The 23,546-nt window shown below is 45.7% G+C and overlaps 1 protein-coding gene across 2 annotated transcripts in view; it reads right to left on the bottom strand.

Moving 5' to 3' along the window:
* Window positions 1–23,546, bottom strand: part of LOC121577955 (protein phosphatase 1 regulatory subunit 1A) — an 87,625-nt gene that overhangs the window by 22,883 nt on the left and 41,196 nt on the right. For both annotated transcript variants that reach the window (XM_041891954.2, XM_041891955.2), the window contains exons 3-4: window positions 2,894–2,931; window positions 624–687 (exon numbers count right to left, since the gene is read on the bottom strand). In XM_041891954.2, coding sequence (XP_041747888.1) covers window positions 624–687; window positions 2,894–2,931 — 102 coding nt within the window. The remainder of the gene's footprint in view (window positions 1–623; window positions 688–2,893; window positions 2,932–23,546) is intronic.

Raw genomic sequence — 23,546 nt, 5'->3', positions numbered from 1 at the left:
CCAGGCGTAATGCAAAAAAATTACACGATTTGCTCAACTTACCATTGGCTCAACCATTGGCTCAACTTACCTTATGGCCATTGGCTAAACTTACCCCAAGGCAAACATTTTGACTATATTAGCCCACACAGCTAAAATGATGCACTTTCATATTGAAGCTTATAGAGACCCCAACTGATGTATAGAACAATCTTAAAATGATCTACTTTGGTTTAGATACAAGCATCAAGAAACCTCTAACACAATAATTTCATTTGACTTGGTGAAAATCTGTTTTTTGGACCTAACTTGCTTACCACTTTTTCCATGTTGTGTCTTCCTTCACAGACTCCATGAAATTATGACCTCTTCTTAAATATTTGGTAAAATTATTATTTTCTATGTATGGTGTCCTAGAAACAAGGGTTGCTCAACTTACCTCACTCTCATATGTGTTCTGTTTTGGAAGTGAAGAGTGTGCAAACTGAGGACACAATCAAAACTTTGGGCGGACTAACATATTATTAAACTGAAGAAAGTCACACCGCAATTTAAATAAAGGAGCCTATCCTAAATGACTATGTTGATGCACACTTGATGCTCATGCGTTACCTTCTCTACAATTCTAAGCTTTATGACCTCACCTTTCATGGTGGGCGTGCCTCTTACTGCCTTCCTCCTCTGCCTGGGAGAGTTCAACAGGGCTGCCTGCAACAACATGTCAGCAGAAGTTAAAAAAGGTAAGCCGGCCAGAAGATTTTGTAAGAAAATATATATATTTAACCTTTATTTAACCAGGTAAGCCAGTTGAGAACAAGTTCTCATTTAGAACTGCGACCTGACCAAGATAAAGCAAAGCAGTGCGATAAAAAACAACAACACAGAGTTACATATGGGGTAAACAAAACATAAAGTCATAAATACAACAGAAAATATATATACAGTGTGTGCAAATGTAGCAAGTTATGGAGGTAAGGCAATAAATAGGCCATAGTGCAAAATAATTACAATTTAGTATTAACACTGGAATGATATATGTGCAAGAGATGATGTGCAAATAGAGATTCTGGGGTGCAAATGAGCTAAATAAATAACAATATGGGGATGAGGTAGTTGGATGGGCTAATTTCAGATGGGCTGTGTACAGGTGCAGTGATCGGTAAGGTGCTCTGATAACTGATGCTTAAAGTTAGTGAGGGAGATAAGAGTCTCCAGCTTCAGAGATTTTTGCAGTTCATTCGTCTATGGGTTCTAGTTACTAATGAATTCTCTATACAGTGGGGAAAAAAAGTATTTAGTCAGCCACCAATTGTGCAAGTTCTCCCACTTAAAAATATGAGAGAGGCCTGTAATTTTCATCATAGGTACACGTCAACTATGACAGACAAAATGAGAGTTTTATTTCCAGAAAATCACATTGTAGGATTTTTAATGAATTTATTTGCAAATTATGGTGGAAAATAAGTATTTGGTCAATAACAAAAGTTTCTCAATACTTTGTTTTATACCCTTTGTTGGCAATGACACAGGTCAAACGTTTTCTGTAAGTCTTCACAAGGTTTTCACACAGTGTTGCTGGTATTTTGGCCCATTCCTCCATGCAGATATCCTCTAGAGCAGTGATGTTTTGGGGCTGTCACTGGGCAACACGGACTTTCAACTCCCTCCAAAGATTTTCTATGGGGGTTGAGATCTGGAGACTGGCTAGGCCACTCCAGGACCTTGAAATGGTTCTTACGAAGCCACTCCTTCGTTGCCTGGGTGGTGTGTTTGGGATCATTGTCATGCTGAAAGACCCAGCCACGTTTCATCTTCAATGCCCTTGCTGATGGAAGGAGGTTTTCACTCAAAATCTCACGATACATGGCCCCATTCATTCTTTCCTTTACACGGATCAGTCGTCCTGGTCCCTTTGCAGAAAAACAGCCCCAAAGCATGATGTTTCCACCCCCATGCTTCACAGTAGGTATGGTGTTCTTTGGATGCAACTCAGCATTCTTTGTCCTCCAAACACGACAAGTTGAGTTTTTACCAAAAAGTTCTATTTTGGTTTCATCTGACCATATGACATTCTCCCAATCCTCTTCTGGATCATCCAAATGCACTCTAGCAAACTTCAGACTGGCCTGGACATGTACTGGCTTAAGCAGGGGGATACGTCTTGCACTGCAGGATTTGAGTCCCTGGCGGCGTAGTGTGTTACTGATGGTAGGCTTTGTTATTTTGGTCCCAGCTCTCTGCAGGTCATTCACTAGGTCCCCCCGTGTGTTTCTGGGATTTTTTCTCACCGTTCTTGTGATCATTTTGACCCCACGGGGTGAGATCTTGCATGGAGCCCCAGATCGAGGGAGATTGTCAGTGGTCTTGTATGTCTTCCATTTCCTAATAATTGCTCCCACAGTCGATTTCTTCAAACCAAGCTGCTTACCTATTGCAGATTCAGTCTTCCCAGCCTGGTGCAGGTCTACAATTTTGTTTCTGGTGTCCTTTGACAGCTCTTTGGTCTTGGTCATAGTGGAGTTTGGAGTGTGACTGTTTGAGGTTGTGGACAGGTGTATTTTATACTGATAACAAGTTCAAACAGGTGCCATTAATACAGGTAACGAGTGGAGGACAGAGGAGCCTCTTAAATATGAAGTTACAGGTCTGTGAGAGCCAGAAATCTTGCTTGTTTGTAGGTGACCAAATACTTATTTTCCACCATAATTTGCAAATAAATTCATAACAAATCCTACAATGTGATTTTCTGGATTTTTTTTTCTCATTTTGTCTGTCATAGTTGACGTGTACCTATGATGAAAATTACAGGCCTCTCTCATCTTTTTAAGTGGTAGAACTTGCACAATTGGTGGCTGACTAAATACTTTTTTCCCCCACTGTATATACATTCCATATGAAGGACACAGTTGATTACCTTGTATAACTGGTTTGGAAGACGGTCTTCATCTATTTCTGTAGGAGGGAAAATAAGAGATGGGTTGTGAATTAAACTGTAAGATAAACAACAGTGAGGAAATGTCCTGGGTGGCAGGTAGCCTAGTGGTTAAGAGCGTTGGGCCATGAACCGAAAGGTTGCTGATTCGAATCCCCAAGCCAACTAGGTGAATAACCTGTCGATGTGCCCTTGAGCAAGGCACTTAATCCTAATTCCTCCTGTAAATCGCTCTGTATAAGAGTGTCTGCTAAATTACTCAAATTAAAAAGTAAATAAATGATAAACCCACAAACAGACTTAGCAGGACAGAATGTAGTCCTATAGCTGTGTGCCAGTATGTAGTCCTATAGCTGTGTTCCAGTATATAGTCCTATAGCTCTGCCACACTACAGCTGTGTTCCAGTATATAGTCCTATAGCTCTGCCAGACTACAGCTGTGTTCCAGTATATAGTCCTATAGCTCTGCCAGACTACATCTGTGTTCCCATGTTCAAGTATATAGTCCTATAGCTCTGCCAGACTACAGCTGTGTTCCATGTTCCAGTATATAGTCCTATAGCTCTGCCAGACTACAGCTGTGTTCCAGTATATAGTCCTATTGCTCTGCCAGACTACAGCTGTGTTCCAGTATATAGTCCTATAGCTCTGCCAGACTACATCTGTGTTCCCATGTTCCAGTATATAGTCCTATAGCTCTGCCAGACTACAGCTGTGTTTCATGTTCCAGTATATAGTCCTATAGCTCTGCCAGACTACAGCTGTGTTCCAGTATTTAGTCCTATAGCTCTGCCAGACTACAGCTGTGTTCCAGTATTTAGTCCTATAGCTCTGCCAGACTACAGCTGTGTTCCAGTATATAGTCCTATAGCTCTGCCAGACTACAGCTGTGTTCCAGTATTTAGTCCTATAGCTCTGCCAGACTACAGCTGTGTTCCAGTATATAGTCCTATAGCTCTGCCAGACTACAGCTGTGTTCCAGTATATAGTCCTATAGCTCTTCCAGACTACAGCTGTGTTCCAGTATATAGTCCTATAGCTCTGCCAGACTACAGCTGTGTTCCATGTTCCAGTATGTAGTCCTATAGCTCTGCCAGACTACAGCTGTGTTCCAGTATATAGTCCAATAGCTCTGCCAGACTACAGCTGTGTTCCAGTATTTAGTCCTATAGCTCTGCCAGACTACAGCTGTGTTCCAGTATATAGTCCTATAGCTCTGCCAGACTACAGCTGTGTTCCAGTATATAGTTCAATAGCTCTTCCAGACTACAGCTGTGTTCCCATGTTCCAGTATATAGTCCTATAGCTCTTCCAGACTACAGCTGTGTTCCCATGTTCAAGTATATAGTCCTATAGCTCTGCCAGACTACAGCTGTGTTCCAGTATATAGTCCTATAGCTCTTCCAGACTACAGCTGTGTTCCAGTATATATAGTCCTATAGCTCTGCCAGACTACAGCTGTGTTCCCATGTTCCAGTATATAGTCCTATAGCTCTTCCAGACTACAGCTGTGTTCCAGTATATATAGTCCTATAGCTCTGCCAGACTACAGCTGTGTTCCCATATTCCAGTATATAGTCCTATAGCTCTGCCAGACTACAGCTGTGTTCCAGTATATAGTCCTATAGCTCTTCCAGACTACAGCTGTGTTCCAGTATATAGTCCTATAGATCTGCCAGACTACAGCTGTGTTCCAGTATATAGTCCTATAGATCTGCCAGACTACAGCTGTGTTCCAGTATATAGTCCTATAGATCTGCCAGACTACAGCTGTGTTCCAGTATATAGTCCTATAGATCTGCCAGACTACAGCTGTGTTCCAGTATATGGTCCTATAGCTCACCAGACTACAGCTGTGTTCCAGTATATAGTCCTATAGCTCTGCCAGACTACAGCTGTGTTCCAGTATATAGTCCTATAGCTCTTCCAGACTACAGCTGTGTTCCCATATTCCAGTATATAGTCCTATAGCTCTTCCAGACTTCAGCTGTGTTCCCATGTTCCAGTATATAGTCCTATAGCTCTGCCAGACTACAGCTGTGTTCCAGTATATAGTCATATAGCTCTGAAAGACAACAGCTGTGTTCCAGTATATAGTCCTATAGATCTGCCAGATTACAGCTGTGTTCCAGTATATAGTCCTATAGCTCTGCCAGACTACAACTGTGTTCCATGTTCCAGTATATAGTCATATAGCTCTGCCAGACTACAGTTGTGTTCCAGTATATAGTCCTATTGCTCTGACAGAATACAGCTGTGTTCCAGTATATCGTCCTATAGCTCTTCCAGACTACAGCTGTGTTCCCATGTTCCAGTATATAGTCCTATAGCTCTGCCAGACTACAGCTCTGTTCCAGTATATAGTCCTATAGCTCTGCCAGACTACAGCTGTGTTCCAGTATATAGTACTATAGCTCTGCCAGACTACAGCTGTGTTCCAGTATTTAGTCCTATAGCCCTGCCAGACTACAGCTGTGTTCCAGTATATAGTCCTATAGCTCTGCCAGACTACAGCTGTGTTCCAGTATATAGTCCTATAGCTCTTCCAGACTACAGCTGTGTTCCCATGTTCCAGTATATAGTCCTATAGCTCTTCCAGACTACAGCTGTGTTCCCATGTTCCAGTATATAGTCCTATAGCTCTTCCAGACTACAGCTGTGTTCCCATGTTCCAGTATATAGTCCTATAGCTCTTCCAGACTACAGCTGTGTTCCAGTATATAGTCCTATAGATCTGCCAGACTACAGCTGTGTTCCAGTATATAGTCCTATAGATCTGCCAGACTACAGCTGTGTTCCAGTATATGGTCCTATAGCTCACCAGACTACAGCTGTGTTCCAGTATATAGTCCTATAGCTCTGCCAGACTACAGCTGTGTTCCAGTATATAGTCCTATAGCTCTTCCAGACTACAGCTGTGTTCCCATATTCCAGTATATAGTCCTATAGCTCTTCCAGACTTCAGCTGTGTTCCCATGTTCCAGTATATAGTCCTATAGCTCTGCCAGACTACAGCTGTGTTCCAGTATATAGTCCTATAGCTCTGCCAGACTACAGCTGTGTTCCAGTATTTAGTCCTATAGCTCTGCCAGACTACAGCTGTGTTCCAGTATATAGTCCTATAGCTCTGAAAGACAACAGCTGTGTTCCAGTATATAGTCCTATAGATCTGCCAGATTACAGCTGTGTTCCAGTATATAGTCCTATAGCTCTGCCAGACTACAACTGTGTTCCATGTTCCAGTATATAGTCATATAGCTCTGCCAGACTACAGTTGTGTTCCAGTATATAGTCCTATTGCTCTGACAGAATACAGCTGTGTTCCAGTATATCGTCCTATAGCTCTTCCAGACTACAGCTGTGTTCCCATGTTCCAGTATATAGTCCTATAGCTCTTCCAGACTACAGCTGTGTTCCAGTATATAGTCCTATAGATCTGCCAGACTACAGCTGTGTTCCAGTATATAGTCCTATAGCTCTGCCAGACTACAGCTGTGTTCCAGTATATAGTCCTATAGCTCTTCCAGACTACAGCTGTGTTCCCATGTTCCAGTATATAGTCCTATAGCTCTTCCAGACTACAGCTGTGTTCCCATGTTCCAGTATATAGTCCTATAGCTCTTCCAGACTACAGCTGTGTTCCCATGTTCCAGTATATAGTCCTATAGCTCTTCCAGACTACAGCTGTGTTCCCATGTTCCAGTATATAGTCCTATAGCTCTTCCAGACTACAGCTGTGTTCCAGTATATAGTCCTATAGATCTGCCAGACTACAGCTGTGTTCCAGTATATAGTCCTATAGATCTGCCAGACTACAGCTGTGTTCCAGTATATGGTCCTATAGCTCACCAGACTACAGCTGTGTTCCAGTATATAGTCCTATAGCTCTGCCAGACTACAGCTGTGTTCCAGTATATAGTCCTATAGCTCTTCCAGACTACAGCTGTGTTCCCATATTCCAGTATATAGTCCTATAGCTCTTCCAGACTTCAGCTGTGTTCCCATGTTCCAGTATATAGTCCTATAGCTCTGCCAGACTACAGCTGTGTTCCAGTATATAGTCCTATAGCTCTGCCAGACTACAGCTGTGTTCCAGTATTTAGTCCTATAGCTCTGCCAGACTACAGCTGTGTTCCAGTATATAGTCCTATAGCTCTGCCAGACTACAGCTGTGTTCCAGTATTTAGTCCTATAGCCCTGCCAGACTACAGCTGTGTTCCAGTATATAGTCCTATAGCTCTGCCAGACTACAGCTGTGTTCCAGTATATAGTCCTATAGCTCTTCCAGACTACAGCTGTGTTCCCATGTTCCAGTATATAGTCCATAGCTCTTCCAGACTACAGCTGTGTTCCCATGTTCCAGTATATAGTCCTATAGCTCTTCCAGACTACAGCTGTGTTCCCATGTTCCAGTATATAGTCCTATAGCTCTTCCAGACTACAGCTGTGTTCCAGTATATAGTCCTATAGATCTGCCAGACTACAGCTGTGTTCCAGTATATAGTCCTATAGATCTGCCAGACTACAGCTGTGTTCCAGTATATGGTCCTATAGCTCACCAGACTACAGCTGTGTTCCAGTATATAGTCCTATAGCTCTGCCAGACTACAGCTGTGTTCCAGTATATAGTCCTATAGCTCTTCCAGACTACAGCTGTGTTCCCATATTCCAGTATATAGTCCTATAGCTCTTCCAGACTTCAGCTGTGTTCCCATGTTCCAGTATATAGTCCTATAGCTCTGCCAGACTACAGCTGTGTTCCAGTATATAGTCCTATAGCTCTGCCAGACTACAGCTGTGTTCCAGTATTTAGTCCTATAGCTCTGCCAGACTACAGCTGTGTTCCAGTATATAGTCCTATAGCTCTGAAAGACAACAGCTGTGTTCCAGTATATAGTCCTATAGATCTGCCAGATTACAGCTGTGTTCCAGTATATAGTCCTATAGCTCTGCCAGACTACAACTGTGTTCCATGTTCCAGTATATAGTCATATAGCTCTGCCAGACTACAGTTGTGTTCCAGTATATAGTCCTATTGCTCTGACAGAATACAGCTGTGTTCCAGTATATCGTCCTATAGCTCTTCCAGACTACAGCTGTGTTCCCATGTTCCAGTATATAGTCCTATAGCTCTTCCAGACTACAGCTGTGTTCCAGTATATAGTCCTATAGATCTGCCAGACTACAGCTGTGTTCCAGTATATAGTCCTATAGCTCTGCCAGACTACAGCTGTGTTCCAGTATATAGTCCTATAGCTCTTCCAGACTACAGCTGTGTTCCCATGTTCCAGTATATAGTCCTATAGCTCTTCCAGACTACAGCTGTGTTCCCATGTTCCAGTATATAGTCCTATAGCTCTTCCAGACTACAGCTGTGTTCCCATGTTCCAGTATATAGTCCTATAGCTCTTCCAGACTACAGCTGTGTTCCAGTATATAGTCCTATAGCTCTTCCAGACTACAGCTGTGTTCCAGTATATAGTCCTATAGCTCTTCCAGACTACAGCTGTGTTCCCATGTTCCAGTATATAGTCCTATAGCTCTTCCAGACTACAGCTGTGTTCCCATGTTCCAGTATATAGTCCTATAGCTCTTCCAGACTACAGCTGTGTTCCCATGTTCCAGTATATAGTCCTATAGCTCTTCCAGACTACAGCTGTGTTCCCATGTTCCAGTATATAGTCCTATAGCTCTGCCAGACTACAGCTGTGTTCCCAGACCCCAGAGGGACCTGAAGATGAATGGTGACTAAGATGACCTTGTGCCAGTGTGTGTGTGTGTGCCAGTGTGTGTGTGTGTGTGTGTGCCAGTGTGTGTGTGTGTGTGTGACCTTGTTCCAGTCAGTCCAGATGGTCTAATGACCCCCCTCAGACCTCTGCCTGACGTCAGCAGGACAAGTGGCACAGGGTAGTCACGATGCTGACAATAACTACAACAACAACCACTGGACTGAGCCAACATGTACTATAATACAACCATCACACATACACACACACAAACAGTATTTTTCTAGGACACCACCACCTTGTTGCCTAGCAACCTAAACATCCCCAGACACCACTACAGTTCAGTGTGTGTGTGTGTGTGTGTGTGTGTGTCTGTGTGTGTGTCCATGCGACCTTCATGTGTGAGTACACTTGCGTGTTTGTGTGTACATGTGTGTCTATGTCTGAGTGTGTGTCTGCATATGAAATGTGAACAGCTCTTCAACATGCCTGTGATGAGCCTGTATCTGTTTCATCACTCCTCTCTGCACCAAATACCAACTCAGCAGGGTTTAACAGCTACATCAACTGAATGAAAAGAAGAAACAACTTGTCTCATAAAAACACAGCAGGCAACAAGCCAGCCCATTTTCATTTTTATTAAAGTGTGTTTGTGATGATGCATCAAACATTCATATTTTTAGCAAATCCCAAGGCTCTGGCCGTCAAGTTTTTTGTTTCAAATCCATGTTCTCCAAACTGACTAGGAGTGAATCTCAAATGGAACCCTACTGCAAAGAGCCTATGCTCAAAAGTAATGCACTTTCTCCTGTGGGGCTATGGTTCAAAAGTAGTGGAGTACATTGTAGGGGATAGGGTGTTATTTAGTGAAAAACAGGAGCTGCCGTACACCCAAAAAAAGGGTGTTACTTTATTATTATAGCCCATAGGGTGTATTTGTATTTGTATTTATTATGGATCCCCATTACTTCCTGCCAAGGCAGCAGCTACGCTTCCTGGAGTCCAGCAAAATTAAGGCAGTTATACATTTTAAAAACATTACAATACATTCATAACAGATTTCACAACATAGTGTGCCCTCAGGCCTCTACTCTACTACCACATATCTATAACACAAAATCCATGTATACATGTGTATAGTGCGTATGTTATCGTGTGTTTGTATACATGTGTCTATGTTTGTGTTGCTTCACAGTCCCCGCTGTTCTATAAGGTGTATTTTTATCTGTTTTTTAAATCTAATTTTACTGCTGGCATGAGTTACTTGATGTGGAATAGATTTCCATGTAGTCATGGGTCTATGTAGTACTGTGCAACTCCCATAGTCTGTTCTTGACTTGGGGACTGTGAAGAGACCTCTGGTGGCATGTCTTGTGGGGTATGCATGGGTGTCCGGCATTCAACATGTACCTCTCACAAATACAAGTAGTGATGAAGTCAATCTCTCCTCCACTTTGAGGCAGGAGAGATTGACATGCATATTATTAATGTTAGCTCTCTGTGTACATCCAAGGGCCAGCCGTGCTGCCCTGTTCTGAGCCAGTTGCAAAGTCCCTCTTTGTGGCACCTGACCACACGACTGAACAATAGTCCAGGTGCGACAAAACTAGGGCCTGTAGGACCTGCCTTGTTGATAGTGCTGTTAAGAAGGCAGAGCAGTGCCTTATTATAGACAGACTTCTCCCCATCCTAGCTACTGTTGTATCAATATGTTTTGACCATGACAGTTTACAATCCAGGGTTACTCCAAGCAATTTAGTTACCTCAACTTGCTCAATTTCCAAATTATTCATTACAACATTTAGTTGAGGTTTAGGGTTTAGTGAATGATTTGTCCCAAATACAACGCTTTTAGTTTTTGAAATATTAAGGACTAACCTATTCCTTGCCACCCATTCTGAAACTGACTGCAGCTCTTTGTTAAGTGTTGCTGTCATTTCAGTCGCTGTGGTAGCTGACGTGTATAGTGTTGAGTCATCCGCATACATAGACACACTGGCTTTACTCAAAACAGCCCCCAAAATATTTGTATCATCAATTTCTCTCAGCCAATCATCAGTCATTTGTGTAAGTGCTGTGCTTGTTGAATGTCCTTTCCTATAAGCATGCTGAAAGTCTGTTGTCAATTTGTTTACTGTAAAATAGCATTTTATCTGGTCAAATTTTTTCCAAAAGTTTACTAAGGGTTGGTAACAGGCTGATTGGTCGGCTATTTGAGCCAGTTAAGGGGGTAAATATTCTTAGGTAGGGGAATAACTTTTGCTTCCCTCCAGGCCTGAGGGCACACACTTTCTAGCAGGCTTAAATTGAAGATATGTCAAATAGGAGTGGAAATATCGTCCACTATTATCCTCAGTAATTTTCCATCCAAGTTGTCAGACCCCGGTGGCTTGTCATTGTTGATCGACAATAATACTTTTTTCACCTCTTCCACACTTACTTTACGGAATTCAAAATTACAACGCTTGTCTTTCATAATTTGGTCGAGATATACTTGGATGTGTAGTGTCATCGTTTAAGGGGTAGAGATGGTGGTGACTCGGATGAGACATTGAAGTTGGGACATTGTCATGGGCAAGTAATTTTGAACTACGAAGCTGTCTGAAGAAGATACTGAAGGGACGCCAGAAGATTGAGTGCCGGGGAAGGAAGGGGTCGGTTAGCTGTGACGATAATACATTTGGATTTCTCTACATTTGGTAATTTGGGTAGGAGGTATATACACTGCTAAATTAATAGTAGGAAGAATGCATTGAGATAATGATCTGTAGTTATTCTCAGGATGAAGAAGGTAATTGTCACACCCTGGCTCTGGGACTCTATATGTTGAGCCAGGGTGTGTATATTCTATGTGTTGTGTTTCTATGTCGATATTCTATGTATTGTATTTCTGTGTTGGCCAGAGTGGTTCCCAATCAGAGGCAACGAGTGTCAGCTGTTGCTGGTTGTCTCTGATTGGGAGCCATATTTATACAGGCTGTTTTCCCACAATAGTTGTGGGATCTTGTTCCTTTTGGGTTATTCCGTGTTGGTTGTGTTTAACCTTTGGACGTCACGGTATCGTTTATTGTTTTGTTCGAGTGTTTACTCTCTTTAAATAAAGTATGTTCGTTCATCACGCTGCGCCTTGGTCTACTCCCTCTAACGTTCGTGACAGAAGATCCCACCATACCAGGACCAAGCAGCGTGTCCAGGAGCAGGCGGCCTGGACATGGGAGGAAGCGCCGGGAAAGGAGCTGGAGAGGTTGGCGATGGCCCAGGTGGGCAAAGGGTGGTCCTGGGAGGACATGCTCGGGGGCAAAGGGCCATGGGCTAGGATTAAGGCCCTGGCGAGAGAGGAGCAACGGCGTCAACAGTGTCGTCGTCGGACGGACGAGAGGCAACCCCAGACATTTTTTAGGGGGGGGCACACGGCATGGGCGACTGGGCAGCAGGAGGCTGCCACAGGGCGAAATGGGAGACGAGGAGAGAAGGCCACCGGTTTACGGGAGCCATTGGTGAGAGGAGGGAAGGAAGTTGTAGAGGCACGGCGAGAGGTACTGAGGTGTATTGCCAGTCCGGTCCGGCCCGTTCCTGATCCCTGTTTAAGGCCAGTGGTGTGTGTTCCCAGCCCGGCCCGGCCTGTTCCTGTCCTTCGCACCAAGCCTACGGTGCGCGTCGCCAGCCCGGCCCGGCCTGTTCCTGCCCCTCGCACCAAGCCTACGGTGCGCGTCGCCAGCCCGGTCCGGCCTGTTCCTGCTCCTCGCACCTAGCCTACGGTGCGAGTCGTCAGCCCGGTAAGGCCCGTTCCTGCCACTCGCACCAAGCCTACGGTGCGCTGCCGCCAGCCCGGTCCGGCCTGTTCCTGCCCCTCGCACTAAGCCTACGGTGCGCGTCGCCAGCCAGGCCCGGCCTATTCCTGCTCCTCGCACCAAGCCTACGGTGCGCATCGCCAGCCCGGCCCGGCCTGTTCCTGCCACTCGCACCAAGCCTACGGTGTGCGTCGCCAGACCGGCCCGGCCTGTTCCTGCTCCTCGCACCAAGCCTACGGTGCGCATCGCCAGCCCGGCCCGGCCTGTTCCTGCCCCTCGCACCAAGCCTACGGTGTGCGTCGCCAGCCCGGCCCGGCCTGTTCCTGCCACTCGCACCAAACCTACGGTGTGCGTCGCCAGCCCGGCCCGGCCTGTTCCTGCTCCACGCACCAAGCCAGGGGTGCGAGTCGTCAGCCCGGTCCGGCCCGTTCCTGCTCCACGCACCAAGCCAGGGGTGCGCATCGTCAGCCCGGTCCGTTCCTGCTCCATGCACCAAGCCAGGGGTGCGAGTCGTCAGCCCGGTCCGCCCGTTCCTGCTCCACGCACCACAGCCAGGGGTGCGCATCGTCAGCCCGGTCCGGCCCGTTCCTGCTCCACGCACCAAGCCAGGGGTGCGCATCGTCAGCCCGGTCCGGCCCGTTCCTGCTCCACGCACCAAGCCAGGGGGTGCGCATCGTCAGCCCGGTCCGCCCGTGCTGCTCCACGCACCAAGCCAGGGGTGCGCATCGTCAGCCCGGTCCGGCCCGTTCCTGCTCCACGCACCAAGCCAGGGGTGCGCGTTGTCAGTCCGGCACAACCCATGCCTGGGTCACCGGTGCCTGGTCAGGTACCGGTCAGCTGCTCCACACCGGAGCTTAAGCAATCCGCTCCTACGATGTCCAGTCCAGCTCCAGCCAGCGGGGCCAGACCGGACCAGGGGGATTATTAGAGGGTGGTGGGCGAGCCCGGAGCCGGAACCGCCTCCCAGCCCTCCCCTGTTTGGTCTATGTTGAGGCGCGGTCGCAGTCCGCGCCTTTAAGGGGGGGTACTGTCACACCCTGGCTCTGGGACTCTATATGTTGAGCCAGGGTGTGTATATTCTATGTGTTGTGTTTCTATGTCGATATTCTATGTATTTTATTTCTGTGTTGGCCAGAGTGGTTCCCAATCAGAGGCAACGAGTGTCAGCTGTTGCTGGTTGTCTCTGATTGGGAGCCATATTTATACAGGCTGTTTTCCCACAATAGTTGTGGGATCTTGTTCCTTTTGGGTTATTCCGTGTTGGTTGTGTTTAACCTTTGGACGTCACGGTATCGTTTGTTGTTTTGTTCGAGTGTTTACTCTCTTTAAATAAAGTATGTTCGTTCATCACGCTGCGCCTTGGTCTACTCCCTCTAACGATCGTGACAATAATAGAATTATGGATATTTATACTGTATGTTAATATAGGTGTACATTCTGACTGTTGTAATGTGTGATAAAGTTGAGGGTTTTAATTTTGAGTGATAGGACCAATGTGAATCACTAAGAATTGTCATTCTAAATTTGGTTGAGATAAGTCATTTGGTTTTGGTTATGATTTATAAGATGACTGAGTGATTTAAGTAAATCATTATTATATATATATTGGTAACTAAAGATGTTGAAACTATTTTTCACATGCCTGGTATTGCTTGTACAATTGCGAGATAACTGTCTTAAATAGATATTATGGTTAAAACAGCGATACATTATTTTAATGTGTTAGGATACACTTATATTATTTATTTCGAGTAGACATTTTTGAATCTTACTGTTTGAAACATATAAGGTTAATGCAAGGATTGTGCCTGATATCATGAACATGCTAATTATTAGGTTACCGTATTCACATATTAGTCACTATATACATTTGAAGTATTTGGAGTTGTTGATATGGGACTATTAATTCCCAAAGGGGGTGATTGATGTGGATTTTTAGAGTGGTCCATATCTCTGTTGCTAGGCAAAAACTTAATTGGTTCCTATCGTGGGGTTTGGTGTGTGTGACATAGGAATGTTTATGCTATTTGCGATTATAGGGGGAGATGCATGTTGTACATCAGAATAGGAAGGTTTTGGAAATTTAGCTAAAGCTATGGGAAATATTAGAGAAATACAGGATGCGATTAGTGATTACAGCTAGAGATGTATCAGTCAATATTAATGCAAGGAGGGAAAGTACAAATTCTTCATCTATATCAAACAGCATTGCAGTTCTTGTAGAGCATGTAGAGACCTTTGTACAACAAGTTGACGCCCTCTTGTTTCTCGCTTCCGCATTGTCTCCGTGCTGCTGTGCTGTTTGCTGCTACTTGGCTACCTGCCAAACTATTCACGTTTTACTTTTAATAAACGTTTAATCAATCTCTGTGTTCAACAAATTTACCAACTTTTTAGTTTTGTCCTCACTCATCTTTTTTCGTTAAACTTTTTCACCCCGGACGTTTTATCCCGAGACAGAAGAGTCATTTTCCTGTGCGTTTTTGCTGCCAACTTTACTTTATTTTTCCTTTTTTCCATCGCAACTTTTTTCCCTCATTCAACTTTTTCACTCCGGACGCTTTATCTGGACATGGTTCGTCAACGTCTTCAACAGCCGAAGCTAAGTAGTAACATTAACATGATGTCTTCTAATTGCAGTCGCTGTACTCATAATATACAGGAGAACGATCGCCTTATGGCGAGAATAGCTGTGCTACAAGCCCAGCTTCAGACGCAATCGTTAGGCAAGGGTAATTTCAGTGTAGGAAAGGAAGAAACAGCGTCTGTGCCACCAGTAAGTACAGATAGTAACGTTAGTATAAATCCCCCCGCACAGTCCCCGCAGCCGGACAACTTTCTCATGGCTTCTGGAGGGAAATACTGTTGGAATGATCAACCGGTGTCGCTCATTCAGCCGACAGAAACTTTCAACCGGTTTTCCCCATTATGTAGCGAGTCGGAGTCTGAGTCTGAGTCTTCTCTTGTCTCTACTCCTCCCGTTACGGGGTCTGAGACGCCGAAGGCTCCCACCCTTAGCTCTGACAAATTGAAAACCCTAGTCATTGGCGACTCCATTACCCGCAGTATTAGACTTAAAACGAATCACCCAGCGATCATACACTGTTTACCAGGGGGCAGGGCTACCGACGTTAAGGCTAATCTAAAGATGGTGCTGGCTAAAGCTAAAACTGGCGAGTGTAGAGAGTATAGAGATATTGTTATCCACGTCGGCACCAACGATGTTAGGATGAAACAGTCAGAGGTCACCAAGTGCAACATAGCTTCAGCGTGTAAATTAGCTAGAAAGATGTGTCGGCATCGAGTAATTGTCTCTGGCCCCCTCCCAGTTAGGGGGAGTGACGAGCTCTACAGCAGAGTCTCAGCACTCAATCGCTGGTTGAAAACTGTTTTCTGCCCCTCCCCAAAAGATAGAATTTGTAGATAATTGGCCCTCTTTCTGGGACTCACCCACAAACAGGACCAAGCCTGACCTGCTGATGAGGGACGGACTCCATCCTAGCTGGAGGGGTGCTCTCATCTTATCTACCAACATAGATAGGGCTCTAACTCCTCTAGCCCCACAGTGAAATAGGGTGCAGGCCAGGCAGCAGGCTGTTAGCCAACCTGCCAGCTTAGTGGAGTCTGCCAATAGCACAGTCAGTGTAGTCAGCTCAGCCATACCCATTGAGACTGTGTCTGTGCCTCGACCTAGGTTGGGCAAAACTAAACATGGCGGTGTTCACCTTAGCAATCTTATTAGGATAAAGACCTCCTCCATTCCTGCCATTATTGAAAGAGATCGTGATACCTCACATCTCAAAATAGGGTTACTTAATGTTAGATCCCTCACTTCAAAGGCAGTCATAGTCAATGAACTAATCACTGATCATAATCTTGATGTGATTGGCCTGACTGAAACATGGCTTAAGCCTGATGAATTTGCTGTGTTAAATGAGGCCTCACCTCCTGGTTACACTAGTGACCATATTCCCCGTGCATCCCGCAAAGGCGGAGGTGTTGCTAACATTTACGATAGCAAATTTCAATTTACAAAAAAAAAATGGCGTTTCGTCTTTTGAGCTTCTAGTCATGAAATCTATGCAGCCTACTCAATCACTTTTTATAGCTACTGTTTACAGGCCTCCTGGGCCATATACAGCGTTCCTCTCTGAGTTTCCTGAATTCCTATCAGACCTTGTAGTCATAGCAGATCATATTCTAATTTTTGGTGATTTTAATATTCACATGGAGAAGTCCACAGACCCACTCCAAAAGTCTTTCGGAGCCATCATCGACTCAGTGGGTTTTGTCCAACATGTCTCTGGACCTACTCACTGCCACAGTCATACTATGGACCTAGTTTTGTCCCATGGAATAAATGTTGTAGATCTTAATGTTTTTCCACAAAATCCTGGACTATCGGACCACCATTTTATTACGTTTGCAATCGCAACAAATAATCTGCTCAGACCCCAACCAAGGAGCATCAAAAGTCGTGCTATAAATTCTCAGACAACACAAAAATTCCTTTGATGCCCTTCCAGACTCCTTCTGCCTACCCAAGGACGTCAGAGGACAAAAATCAGTTAACCACTTAACTGAGGAACTCAATTTAACCTTGCGCAATACCTAGATGCAGTTGCACCCCTAAAAACGAAAAACATTTGTCATAAGAAACTAGCTCCCTGGTATACAGAAAATACCCGAGCTTTGAAGCAAGCTTCCAGGAAATTGGAACGGAAATGGCGCCACACCAAACTGGAAGTCTTCCGACTAGCTTGGAAAGACAGTACCGTGCAGTGACCGAAGAGACCTCACTGCTGCTCGATCATCCTACTTTTCCAACTTAATCGAGGAAAATAAGAACAATCCAAAATTTCTTTTGATACTGTTGCAAAGCTAACTAAAAAGCAGCATTCCCCAAGAGAGGATGGCTTTCACTTCAGCAGTAATAAATTAATGAACTTCTTTGAGGAAAAGATCATGACCATTAGAAAGCAAATTACGGACTCCTCTTTGAATCTGCGTATTCCTCCAGGGCTTAGCTGTCCTGGATCTGCACAGACTCTGCGAGGGCCTGGGATCGGGAGAGACACTTAAGTGTTTTAGTACTATATCTCTTGACACAATGATGAAAATAATCATGGCCTCTAAACCTTCAAGCTGCATACTGGATCCTATTCCTACTAAACTGCTGAAGGAGCTGCTTCCTGTGCTTGGCCCTCCTATGTTGAACATAATAAACAGCTCTCTATCCACCGGATGTGTACCAAACTCACTAAAAGTGGCAGTGATAAAGCCTCTCTTGAAAAAGCCAAACCTTGACCCGGAAAAATATAAAAAACTATCGGCCTATATCGAATCTTCCATTCCTCTCAAAAATTTTTTAGAAAAAGCTGTTGCGCAGCAACTCACTTGCCTTTCTGAAGACAAACAATGTATACGAAATGCTTCAGTCTGGGTTTTAGACCCCATCATAGCACTGAGACTGCACTTGTGAAGGTGGTAAATGACCTTTTAATGGCGTCAGACCGAGGCTCTGCATCTGTCCTCGTGCTACTAGACCTTAGTGCTGCCTTTGACACTATCGATCACCACATTCTTTTGGAGAGACTGGAAACCCAAATTGGTCTACACGGACAAGTTCTGGCCTGGTTTAGATCTTACCTGTCGGAAAGATATCAGTTTGTCTCTGTGAATGGTCTGTCTTCCGACAAATCAACTGTACATTTCAGTGTTCCTCAAGGTTCCGTTTTAGGACCACTATTGTTTTCACTATATATTTTACCTCTTGGGGATGTTATTCGAAAACATAATGTTAACTTTCACTGCTATGCGGATGACACACAGCTGTACATTTCAATGAAACATGGTGAAGCCCCCAAAATTGCCCTCGCTAGAAGCCTGTGTTTCAGACATAAGGAAGTGGATGGCTGAAAACTTTCTACTTTTAAACTCGGACAAAACAGAGATGCTTGTTCTAGGTCCCAAGAAACAAAGAGATCTTCTGTTAAATCTGACAATTCATCTTGATGGTTGTAAAGTCGTCTCAAATAAAACTGTGAAGGACCTCGAGCGTTACTCTTGACCCTGATCTCTCTTTTGACGAACATATCAAGACTGTTTCAAGGACAGCTTTTTTCCATCTACGTAACATTGCAAAAATCAGAAATTTTCTGTCCAAAAATGATGCAGAAAAATTAATCCATGCATTTGTTACTTCTAGGTTAGACTACTGCAATGCTCTACTTTCCGGCTATCCGGATAAAGCACTAAATAAACTTCAGTTAGTGCTAAATACGGCTGCTAGAATCCTGACTAGAACCAAGAAATTTGATCATATTACTCCAGTGCTAGCTTCCCTACACTGGCTTCCTGTTAAGGCAAGGGCTGATTTCAAGGTTTTACTGTTAACCTATAAAGCGTTACATGGGCTTGCTCCTACCTATCTTTCCGAGTTGGTCCTGCCGTACATACCAATACGTACGCTACGGTCACAAGACGCAGGCCTCCTAATTGTCCCTAGAATTTCCTAAGCAAACAGCGGGAGGCAGGGCTTTCTCCTATAGATCTCCATTTTTATGGAACAGTTTGCCTACCCATGTGAGAGACGCAGACTCGGTCTCAACCTTTAAGTCTTTACTGAAGACTTATCTCTTCAGTAGGTCATATGATTGAGTGTAGTCTGGCCCAGGAGTGTGAAGGTGAACGGAAAGGCTCTGGAGCAACGAACAGCCCTTGCTGTCTCTGCCAGGCCGGTTCCCCTCTCTCCACTGGGGTTCTCTGCCTCTAACCCTGTTACAGGGGCTGAGTCACTGGCTTGCTGGTGCTCTTTCATGCCGTCCCTAGGAGGGGTGCGTCACTTGAGTGGGTTGAGTTACTGACGTGATCTTCCTGTCTGGGTTGGCGCCCCCCTTGGTTTGTGCTGTGGTGGAGACCTCTGTGGGCTATACTCGGCCTTGTCTCAGGATTGTAAGTTGGTGGTTGAGGATATCCCTCTGGTGGTGCGGGGGCTGTGCTTTGGCAGAGTGGGTGGGGTTATATCCTTCCTGTTTGGCCCTGTCCGGGGTTTCTTCGGATGGGGCCACAGTGTCTCCGGACCGCTCCTGTCTCAGCCTCCAGTATTTATGCTGCAGTAGTTTATGTGTCGGGGGGCTGGGGTTAGTTGGTTATACCTGGAGTACTTCTCCTGTCTTATCCAGTGTCCTGTGTGAATTTAAGTATGCTCTCTCTCTAATTCTCTCGTTCTCTCTTTCTCTCTGAGAACCTGAGCCCTAGGACCATACGTCAGGACTACCGGGCATGCTGACACCTTGCTGTCCCCAGTCCGCCTGGCCTTGCTGCTATTCCAGTTTCAACTGTTCTGCCTGCGGTTACGAAACCCCTACCTGTCCCAGACCTGCTGTTTTCAACTCTTAATGATCGGCTATGAAAAGCCAACTGAGAGACCTGAGCCCTAGGACCATACGTCGGGACTACCGGCCGTGGTGACTCCTTGCTGTCCCCAGTCCGCCTGGCCTTGCTGCTATTCCAGTTTCAACTGTTCTGCCTGCGGTTATGGAACCCCTACCTGTCCCAGACCTGCTGTTTTCAACTCTTAATGATCGGCTATGAAAAGCCAACTGAGATTTATTCCTGATTATTATTTGACCATGCTTGTCACTTATGAACATTTTTGAACATCTTGGCATGGTTCTGTTATAATCTCCACCCGGCACAGCCAGAAGAGGACTGGCCACCCCTCATAGCCTGGTTCCTCTCTAGGTTTCTTCCTAGGTTTTGGCCTTTCTAGGGAGTTTTTCCTAGCCACCGTGCTTCTACACCTGCATTACTAGCTGTTTGGGGTTTTAGGCTGGGTTTCTGTAAAGCACTTCGAGATATTAGCTGAGGTAAGAAGGGCTATATAAAATAAAATTGATTGAAAAAATTGATTGATAATGTTGATTGAGGAGTGGGGAATGTGATGTTGGAACTGTATAACGGTGGATATAAGGTTTACAGGATTGGAAATGTGGACCTCAGTCGATCAGATAGCGCCCCAAGTGGCCAGAGGAAAGCTTGGCGGGTCCTCTGAATGAAGAAATTGAGAATGTATTTGAAGTTATTTTTATTGGGATATATTTGTAGTCTACATGTAATTTAGAAATTGACATGAATCAATGTATTTTCTGGGATGATGTCATGAGGTTAGGAATTCATTTGTATGTTTGGTTTGTTTGGTTCAAGTAATGTTATATCTGTGGAATACTTACAACAAAAAAAGAATGAAAATGGGGGGGATTGATAGTACGTATTTTATAAAGGATTAGTTTATATTTTAGTTTAGATAAAGGATGTTTGATAATTGAGTGCTGCATAAGGATTTGGAGGATGAGGACATTCCATGTATTTATTTATGTCACTGGTGGGTGCCAGAAGGTATGCGGGCCAAGATAGCTGGGGGGCCACTGGTGCTAATCTTAGAAGGAGTATGTGATGGAATATCCTGACTAGGGTGCAACACGATACCATATAGTGTGATCCTATATGTGGCGAGGAGTGACACTCAATAATGGTTGGCAGCTGTTGGATAGAATTAGTTGAATTCGAAAGTTTACAAACACCTTAGCCAAATACATTTAAACTCAATTTTTCACAAAGAAATTCCCTGTCTTAAGTCAGTTAGGATCACCACTTTATTTTAAGAATGTGAAATGTTGGAATAATAGTAGAGAGAATGATTTATTTCAGCTTTTATTTCTGTCATCACATTCCCATTGGGTCAGAAGTTTACATACACTAAATTAGTATTTGGTAGCATTGTCTTTAAATTGTTTAAAGCGACCCCCTTTTTCCTCCAAACATAATGATGGTCATTATGGGCAAACAGTTCTATTTTTGTTTCATCAGACCAGAGGACATTTCTTCAAAAGGTACGATATTTGTCCCCATGTGCATTTGCAAATGTCACGCCCTGAAATTGAGTTGGCTAGTTGGTGAGTCAGGGTGTGAATATTCTATGTGTGGGAATTTCTATGTGGACATTCTATGTCATTGCATTTCTATGTTTGGCCAGGTGTGATTCCCAATCAGAGGCAGCTGTCGCTCGTTGTCTCTGATTGGGGATCATACTTAGGTAGCCATGTTGCTTACCTTAGTTGTGGGATCTTGTTTGTGTTCCTGTTTGGCTTGTTGTGTATACAGCCCATAGGACTTCACGTTTTCGTTGTGTTTTGTTATTTTGTCAAGTGTTTATTCGTATTAATAAACATGTAAGCATATCACGCTGCACCTTGGTCTGACCCGTCTCTCAGCGATCGTGACAGAAGATCCCACCAAACAAGGACCAAGCAGCGTGGCCAGGAGGAGCAGAAATCATGGACTTGGGAGGAGATATTAAATGGTAAGGGATCATGGACATGGGAAGAGATCCAGGCTGGGATGGATCGCCTTCCTTGGGAGCAGACAGAGGCAGCAAGGGAGGAGAAACGGCGACTTAAAAGGACTCGTCAAGAAGAAAGCCCGAGAAGCAGCCCCAATAAAACATTTTTTTTTTTTTGGGGGGGGGGCACGGGGTGGACGACGAGGCAGCAGGAGGCCGTGAAAGGGCTGACTGTAGAGGAAGAGGCCGCTATTTTAGAGGTCCTCCAAGACCTGCGGATCGAGAGTTTAAGAGAGGAGGCCACCACATTACGGGGGCTGATAGGGAGAATAGAGCAGGAGAGCTCCCTTAAAGAGGAGGCGCTGCAGGAGGCCCGTAGGGAGAAGGAAGTAGTGGAGGCACGGAGAGAGGAGCTGGTCAGGCAACAAAAGGAGCGTGTGTTCATTGAGGAACCTAGGTATGCGGAGATACGCACTGTCGCCAGTGCGCATTCACAGCCAGGTGCGTCCTGTGCCAGCGCCCCGCACGTGTCGTGCGAAAGTGGGCATCCAGCCAGGAATGGGTTGTGCCAGCTCTAAGATCCAGACCTCCAGTGGTGCCTGTCGCCAGCCCGGTACGGCCTGCACCAAACCAGTGGTGCGTGTATCCAGTCCGGTACGCCCCGTACCTGCTCCCTGCACCAAACCAGTGGTGCCTGTCGCCAGCCCGGTACGCCCGTACCTGCTCCCTGCACCAAACCAGTGGTGCCTGTCGCCAGCCCGGTACGCCCCGTACCTGCTTCCCGCAGCAAACCAGTGGTGCCTGTCGCCAGCCTGGTACGCCCCGTACCTGCTTCCCGCACCAAACCAGTGGTGCGTGTATCCAGTCCAGTACGGCCCATACCTATCCCAGCACCAAACCAGTGGTGCCTGTCGCCAGGCCGGTACGCCCCGTACCTGCTCCCCGCACCAAACCAGTGGTGCGTGTCGCCAGCCCGGTACGCCCCGTACCTGCTCCCCGCACCAAACCAGTGGTGCGTGTATCCAGTCCAGTACGCCCCGTACCTGCTCCTCGCACCAGACCAGTGGTGCGTGTTCCCAGTCCAGCTCCGGTCAGCGGTTCCACTCCGGAGCCAGAGCAGTCCACTCCACCGGTGCCCAGTCCCCCTCCGGTCAGCGGTTCCACTCCGGAGCCAGAGCAGTCCGCTCCTCCGGTGTTAAGTCCAGCTCTGGTCAGCGGCTCCACTCCAGAGCCAGAGCAGTCCGCTCCACCGGTGCCCAGTCCAGCTCCGGCCAGCGGTTTTACATTTACATTTACATTTTAGTCATTTAGCAGACGCTCTTATCCAGAGCGGCTTACAGTTAGTGAGTGCATACATTATTTTTGTATTGTTTAAAAAAAATTCATACTAAACCCCCGTGGGAATCGAACGCTCTACCAACTGAGCTACATCCCTGCCAGCCATTCCCTCCCCTACCCTGGACGACGCTTGGCCACTTGTGTGCCGCCCCATGGGTCTCCCGGTCACGGCCGGCTACGACAGAGCCTGGATTTGAACCAGGATCTCTAGTGGCACAGCTAGCATTGCGATGCAGTGCCTTAGACCACTGCACCACTCCGGAGCCAGGGCAGTCCTCTCCACCGGGGTCCAGTTCAGTCCCGGTCAGCGCTCCACTCCGGAGCCAGAGCAGTCCGCTCCACCGGTGCCCAGTCCAGCTCCGGTCAGCGGATCCAATCCGGAGCCAGAGTAGTCCGCTCCACCGGTGCCTAGCCCAGCTCCGGTCAGCCGTTCCACT

The sequence above is a fragment of the Coregonus clupeaformis genome, chromosome 12 (assembly GCF_020615455.1).
Source record: "Coregonus clupeaformis isolate EN_2021a chromosome 12, ASM2061545v1, whole genome shotgun sequence".
In the NCBI taxonomy this organism is placed as follows: domain Eukaryota; kingdom Metazoa; phylum Chordata; class Actinopteri; order Salmoniformes; family Salmonidae; genus Coregonus; species Coregonus clupeaformis.
Note: the sequence above shows the minus strand (reverse complement) of the source record. Positions and strands in the feature narration are given on the sequence as shown.